The sequence below is a fragment of the Rutilus rutilus genome, assembly GCF_951802725.1.
Source record: "Rutilus rutilus genome assembly, chromosome: 4".
NCBI classification, from domain to species: domain Eukaryota; kingdom Metazoa; phylum Chordata; class Actinopteri; order Cypriniformes; family Leuciscidae; genus Rutilus; species Rutilus rutilus.
In genome coordinates this window covers 45,491,660-45,499,159 of record NC_140212.1, presented here as the reverse complement: position 1 = coordinate 45,499,159, position 7,500 = coordinate 45,491,660, and the positions used below count along the sequence as shown (strand labels likewise).

General features: G+C 53.4%; 1 protein-coding gene across 2 annotated transcripts in view; it reads left to right on the top strand.

Annotated features, from left to right (window-relative positions):
- The window catches only part of LOC311289541 (NLR family CARD domain-containing protein 3-like), an 83,379-nt gene that overhangs the window by 75,498 nt on the left and 381 nt on the right, over positions 1 to 7,500 (top strand). For both annotated transcript variants that reach the window (XM_084407621.1, XM_084407622.1), the window contains one exon: positions 6,671 to 7,500. This exon is cut by the window's right edge and continues 381 nt beyond it. In XM_084407621.1, the coding sequence (XP_084263747.1) occupies positions 6,671 to 7,203 (533 nt within the window). In that variant the 3' untranslated portion in view covers positions 7,204 to 7,500. The remainder of the gene's footprint in view (positions 1 to 6,670) is intronic.

The window sequence follows — 7,500 nt, the reverse complement described above, 5'->3', positions numbered from 1 at the left end:
CACTCTCTCTCTCTGTCACACACACATGCAGACATTCTCTGTCTATCTCTCACACACACACACGTAAAACTTGCTTGTGAAAATTGTGGCAAAGCTAATAAAAAACTGTAAAGATCAGACAGTTTCATAATTCCTGATTACAGAAATATTTGAACATAAGAATCCTATGTTCTCTTACGAGAGGTCTCTCGTACTGCGTAAGATATCTTACGCTAGGGGAAAATCCTTTTCCGCGAGATATTGAAGCCAAAAATTATCCTTAATTTTGTAATAATGCAAAACGCGTTGCAGCAGCAATGCAGACATAGGCGAGACAGCTCGCGCGCCTATTGGCTGCTCTGCGGCAACTGCAGCAGCCTATCGAGCGAGGCCTGGCGTGACGTCAGACCCAATCAGGGCACTTCGCGCCCGCTGCGTCACGTCCCGCCGAAATGGGCGTGGTCTAGGCCTATAAATATCGCTCGCAGGCAGCTATTATCTGATTTTTCATCCTTCAAGCGAAGCACACGCATCGCTGGAGCTGGATTAGAAGCCGCGCCGTCGAGAGAGAGCACCTTCAGCGGGACGAGTCACTGAAGTCGCTGGCCGCGCCGCCTTCCTGCCTTCCTGCTGCGCTTTCCGGCGCTTATATCCTTCTCTTTTAATTACACTGTATATTTCTAAAAGAGCTAGCGTCTTTTTAAAGATGCCTTCCTGCGGCTCGTGCAGAGCCACACTCAGCGACGGGGACCGCCACGTGATCTGCGTTTCCTGCCTGGGTGAGGAACATGCAGCTCTCGCGCTCGCTGACGGCGGATGCCCTCACTGCGAGCTGATGGCAATGGCGACTCTGAGGACTCGCCTAGCCGTCTTCACCGAGACTGCTCCCCCCGCCCGCCGCGGCGTCGCGCCGTAAAAAGCGCCGTGCCCAGCGGGCCCCGGAACCCTCCCTCAGCCGCCAAAGCTCGCCGGTTCGCCCGCTTGCTTCCCCGGCTTCTTCTGTTTCGCTTCCTGACGGACAGCGGCCGCCGTCTGCCGCCGCTTCCGTTGATATCGCGGATGAGGAAGCCCTGCTGGGAGAGGATGATTCCTGCTCTATCCTGGCGTCAGGCAGTGAGGATTGGGCGGGCTCTGAGGACCCCGCACCCCCTGCCCGCACATCGTCAGGCAAGAGAGCTTCCATTGAGACGGAACTCATGCGAGTACTCGCACAGGCCGCGGCGAGCCTCGGCCTCGAGTGGTCTTCGCCTGAGCAGCCCGCTCACAACCGGCTGGATGGATTTTTCCTGCCTGGGGAGCGCGCTTCGCCTGTGTCCAGACCGGCGCCCTTTCTTCCTGAGTTACACGAAGAAGTCGCCAAGTCCTGGAGCGCCCCCTATTCTGCTAGAGTGCGTCCTGCTGTTTCTTTGGCATTCTCCGCCGTTGACGATGCCAAGAACAAAGGATACCTCTCGCTGCCGCCGGTTGAAGAGGCGATAGCGGCCCACTTATGCCCGCCCTCCGCTGGACGGCGCGCTAAGCCGGCCCTACCCTCTAAAGCTTACCGCACGACGTCAAGCTTGCTCCACCGCGCTTTCTCCGCCGCCGGGCAAGCTGCGTCAGCGTTGCACACCATGGCAACGCTCCAGATCTTCCAGGCCGATCTCCTCCGTAAGCTGGACGAGGAAGGACCTGACGCGATCTGCGTGCCGGACTTAAGGAGTGCCACGGACCTCGCTCTTCGTGCTACTAAGTCCGCAGCACAAGCCATTGGACGGACTATGGCTTCTCTCACCGTGTCTGAGAGACATCTCTGGCTGACGCTCTCGGAAATGGCCGAGTCTGAACGCACCGCGTTCCTCGACGCCCCGCTTTCCGCTACAGGCCTCTTTGGATCCTCCGTCAAGGATTTCGCGGAGAGATTCGCAGAGGTACAGAAAGCGTCTCAGGCTATGAAGCACTTCCTCCCGAAGCGCTCCAGCTCTGCAGCAGGCCGTGCGAAACCGTCTGCTCAGAGCTCACAGCCACAGCCACCGTCCACTGCCTCCACTTCACAGCGCCGCCAGGCCAGAAGCGCGAGACCGCGCTCCCGCTCATCCGGTCGCCGCCCCGCAGGACGCGGCTCGCGACCTAGGATCACGGTGAAGCCCGAGGCCCCGAAGTCGTCCTAGCACAGCTAGGAAAACGACGGTGTTCCAGTCCCGCTGCGGCCGGACTCACACCAAAGCTATTCGCTCGTCCAGTTCCAGAAAATGTGACTGTTCCAGTGTTTTCTGCAGCCAACAAGTCGGTTCTGTCACCCGCTTGCCTGCACACAAATGCCGTTTTCACGGCTACCCAGATAAATCCCCAAAGAGTGTATTTTCTGGTGTCCCGGCCACGGCCGATGGTGTTTCGTATGTAGTAAGAATGCCCACTGCCCAGTGCCCATCCCTACACATAAGCACAGCCTGTCACACAGGGCTCGCGCACATAAAACCGACTCAGATCGGTTGCGCTTCAAACATGGTGAACGTGCCCACTACCCAGTGCCCACTAACACCACGTTATGCATGTCTCACGGTTTCTGTAAAAACGAAACCAACGTGCACTCGCTTCACGCAAGCGAACGATGCTTTCGGTGTGATAAATGTGCCCGCTGTCCCGCGCCCACATCCACACAGAGACATGACAGTTCCCACGGGAACCGCCCAGCCCTCCCCCTCGCGGTTAACCACCGCAGAGGAGTCGAGCGCAGGCAATCTGCCCGCTGTCATCAGCGCGCCCCATGCCTCAAATGTCACGAGCGACACGCTTGTGTTACAGCACACCGAAGCTTCTCCATCGCTGAGCGAGCGGAGCGCGCTTCGTATTCGACCCCTAGCTATCCATGCAGATGCATGGACAAAGCTACCCGGGGTCTCGAAGTGGGTGCTGAACATTATAGAAAGAGGCTATTCGCTGCAGTTTCGCCGACGCCCTCGCCGCTATGTGGCGCGCGTCGAGACCACGGTAAAAACAGAAGTAGCACATCTACTTCGAGCCGAAGTGACGAAACTATTGAGCAAAGGGGCCATAGAACCTCTCTCTCAAGATCAGAGCGAGGGAGGGCTATACAGCAGATACTTCCTGGTACCGAAAAAAGACGGGGGTCTCAGACCCATACTAGATCTAAGGCAACTGAACAAAGTGCTTGTGAAGCGACAGTTCAGGATGCTCACGACCAGGCAAATCCTTGTGCAGATTCGCCAAGGAGATTGGTTTGTGTCAATAGATCTGAAAGACGCGTATTTTCAAATACAGATAGCGTCACGTCACAGGCGATATTTGAGATTCGCCTTCGAGGGCCAGGCATATCAGTACACAGTCCTGCCGTTCGGTTTGTCCCTAGCACCCCGTACATTTACGAAGTGCATGGATGCGGCGCTCGCACCCCTCAGAATGAGAGGCATGCGAGTGCTGAACTATTTGGACGATTGGCTGATTCTAGCGCAATCTCGCGCAGTGCTCATAGAACACACGACCATTTTACTCGATCACCTCGAGGATTTGGGTCTGAGTGTCAATTGGGCAAAGAGCTCCCTGTCACCCAGTCAGAAAATATCTTTCCTGGGCACAGAACTGGACTCACTATCCATGATAGCGCGACTATCACAACAGCGCGCGGTAGACATTCGACGCACAGCGAACTCTTTTCGCTGCGGCGCGTTTGTCCCGCTCAAGAAATTTCAGAAGATGCTAGGTCTCATGGCCTCAGCATCGTCAGTGCTCCAGCTGGGTCTGCTCCGCATGCGCCCGCTGCAGTTTTGGCTGAAAGCGCGAGTCCCACGCGAAGCGTGGGCACCCGGTTTGCTTCGCCTCAGGGTCAATCAGAAATGCGTTACAGCTCTGAAACCCTGGAAAGCGAACGACTGGTACCAATCAGGTGTAAGCCTGGGGACTTCCTCGAGCGTGAAAGTGGTGTCCACGGACGCGTCCACCTCGGGATGGGGAGCGCTGCTCGAGGGCAGACCGTTCTTCGGCCAGTGGTCAGAACGGGAGAAGCTCCTGCACATAAACTGCCTCGAAATGCTGGCAGTAGACAACGCGCTGACGCGTTTTTGTCCCCAAATAAAAGGTCACCACGTCTTGGTCCGTTCGGACAACATGTCTGTGGTGTCCTACATAAATCGCCAGGGCGGCATCAGATCCGAGAAACTGTACAGGCTGGCAGAACGCCTCCTGGTATGGGCTCAGTGCAACCTGCGCTCGCTCAGAGCAGCGCACGTGCCAGGGATCTTGAATTTAGGACCGGACAGACTGTCCAGGAACAATGTTCCGGCAGGCGAATGGTCTCTACACCCACAGACAGTCCAACTGCTGTGGAAGAAATTCGGCAGAGCGGAAGTGGACCTGTTTGCGTCTCAAGAAAACGCTCACTGTCAAGAATTTTTCTCCAAGAGCAGGAGCGCGCTGGCCCATGTGTGGCCCCGCCGCCCGCTCTATGCTTTTCCCCCCGTCTCTCTCCTGCCTCAGGTGATAGAACGGATCAGGGAAGAAGGATGCTCAGTACTGCTGGTAGCACCGTTCTGGAAAAACCAACCTTGGTTTCCAGCCGTGATGCAGTTAGCAAGTACTGCCCCGTGGCCAGTACCAGTGAGGAGAGATCTCCTCTCACAGGCCCGCGGCTCGATCTGGCATCCTCACCCGGAACTATGGTCCCTTCATGTCTGGGCCATCAACGGGTACATGTTGGACTCCCTAAAGGAGTATTAAACACGATCACGCAGGCTAGAGCTCCGTCTACAAGACGACTCTATTCTTCGAAATGGTCAGTGTTTTCGGGCTGGTGCACAGCCCGTGGTGTGTCACCCACAAACTGTGATGTGACGGAGGTGCTTTCCTTCCTACAAGAGCTGTTGGATGGGGGCAGGGCCCCCTCCACGCTCAAAGTTTATGTGGCGGCTATAGCAGCGTTCTCAGAAACAACGCTTGGTCAGTCAATAGGAAGGAACGATTTAGTCATCCGCTTCCTTAGAGGAGCTAAGAGACTGAATCCTCCCAGACCTCCCTCAGTCCCCGTATGGGACCTTTCTACGGTTCTGGAAGCCATGAAAGGTGCGCCATTTGAGCCTTTACAGTCAATCGATTTGAAACACCTGTCTTTCAAAACAGTGTTTTTGCTGGCTCTCGCTTCAGTGAAGCGCATAGGGGATCTGCACGCGCTCTCTGTGAGCGCGGCGTGCATGGAGTTTGGGCCCAATGACTCAAAAGTTATACTCAAACCTAAGCACGGTTATGTTCCAAAATCCCTCAACACACCGTTTAGGGCGCAGATTATCTCTCTGTCAGCCCTGCCGGTCCCTGATGAGGAAAGAGACGCGAGCCTCCTTTGCCCAGTCAGGGCATTACGAGCTTATGTGTCTCGCTCGTCTGTTTTCAGACAGACGGAACAGCTCTTTGTTTCGTTTAGCGGACGTTCTAAGGGACTAGCCGCGTCGAAACAGAGCCTATCCAGATGGATAGTTGATGCTATAGCGCTGGCATACGCCTCCAAGGGCATGCAGTGCCCTTTGGGTGTCAGAGCGCACTCCACGAGAGGCATGGCCTCTTCGTGGGCCTGGTCAAGTGGGATTGCCTTGCAAGATATTTGTATGGCGGCAGGCTGGGCCTCCCCGTCTACATTTATAAGGTTTTATAACCTAGAGGTTCCCGCCCTGCAGGCCAGGCTGCTGTCGGTCTAAGTTTACCAGTATTATCTGACCTGATGCGTTCAGCTCAGAATGCTGCGTTTGCTGAGCACAGCTCAGCGTTCGACAGTATAAAGCTGGGCAAACTGTGTAAGACCCACATTTTTCCCCATCAGTTCAGGCCGTACCCCGCCCTGTCTGTATGATGAAATTCGTGTCCCATCGACGCTACTTTATGTGGAAAAGTGAGGCTGCACCCCTCCTTCTTCCCGGACTCCCTGTGAGTTCACTGAGTGATTGTGCACTATATGTACCCCGGGCTTTCGCCCTTGGGTCTTTGGTGTCAGATCTCAGCATGCACAGCGTTTTACATTGGGTCCCCTAGCGTAAGATATCTTACGCAGTACGAGAGACCTCTCGTAAGAGAACGTACTCGGTTACTAACGTAACCTCGGTTCTCTCTAGAAGAGGGAACGAGTACTGCGTATCTTGCCGTGCATGCACACGCTCTGGTTGCTTCGATGATGAAAAACCAGATAATAGCTGCCTGCGAGCGATATTTATAGGCCTAGACCACGCCCATTTCGGCGGGACGTGACGCAGCGGGCGCGAAGTGCCCTGATTGGGTCTGACGTCACGCCAGGCCTCGCTCGATAGGCTGCTGCAGTTGCCGCAGAGCAGCCAATAGGCGCGCGAGCTGTCTCGCCTATGTCTGCATTGCTGCTGCAACGCGTTTTGCATTATTACAAAATTAAGGATAATTTTTGGCTTCAATATCTCGCGGAAAAGGATTTTCCCCTAGCGTAAGATATCTTACGCAGTACTCGTTCCCTCTTCTAGAGAGAACCGAGGTTACGTTAGTAACCGAGTACGTTTTCTGTTTGGTAACCATGGCGATTTCAGTCAGAACCTCATTCAGGACAAAAGCTGTTACAGAATGATATTTCTTTAGTGCTTTATTATCATTGGTTGCTTAGAATCCTAAATGAACGAGTCAGATCTGAAATGAAGACTCGAGATAGAAAGTTTCTGTAATTCACTGATGTGTGTTTTCTCTCCATCAGATTCTCATCAGTTCACTCTGGATCTGAACACAGTGAATACACACCTCCGTCTGTCTGAGGAGAACACAGTGATTACTCGCACTGACACAGTCCAGTCGTATCCTGATCATCCAGACAGATTTGATTATGAGCGTCAGGTTTTGTGTAGAGAGAGTGTGTGTGGACGCTGTTACTGGGAGATTGAGTGGAGAGGACGTGTGTTTATATCAGTGTCATATAAGAGCATCAGCAGGAAGGGACAGGGTAATGAGTGTGTGTTTGGATATAATGATCAGTCCTGGAGTTTGATCTGCTCTCCTTACAGATACTCATTCAAACACAATAACATAGAGACTGAACTCCCTGTAAAGCCCATCAGCAGGAGAAGAGGAGTGAGGAGAACAGGAGTGTATGTGGATCACAGTGCAGGAACTCTGTCCTTCTACAGCGTCTCTGACACACTGAGCCTCATACACACAGTCCAGACCACATTCACACACACACTCTATCCTGGGTTTTATGTGTATCCTGGATCATCAGTGAAACCGTGTTGATGAATGAGAATAGCCTGATGAGAGACTCTACCCATAATGCTTTGAGCTCATGATAAATCAGTGACAGTGAGATGTTCTAGAGTCTCTTATTGTCTCTTCATTACATTAATAACACAGCTGAACTTCTGTCAGTGAAATAAAGAGAAACAGACAATGATACACAGAGAAGAGAGAGGAAATATGAGACACAATGAGACTCACTGAAACATGTCTGGATGATACGAGCAAAACTAGACTTTCAACTCTAAACTCAGTTTAAGACATTCAGAGATGTTTTATCTCAACTTCTCCATCTGT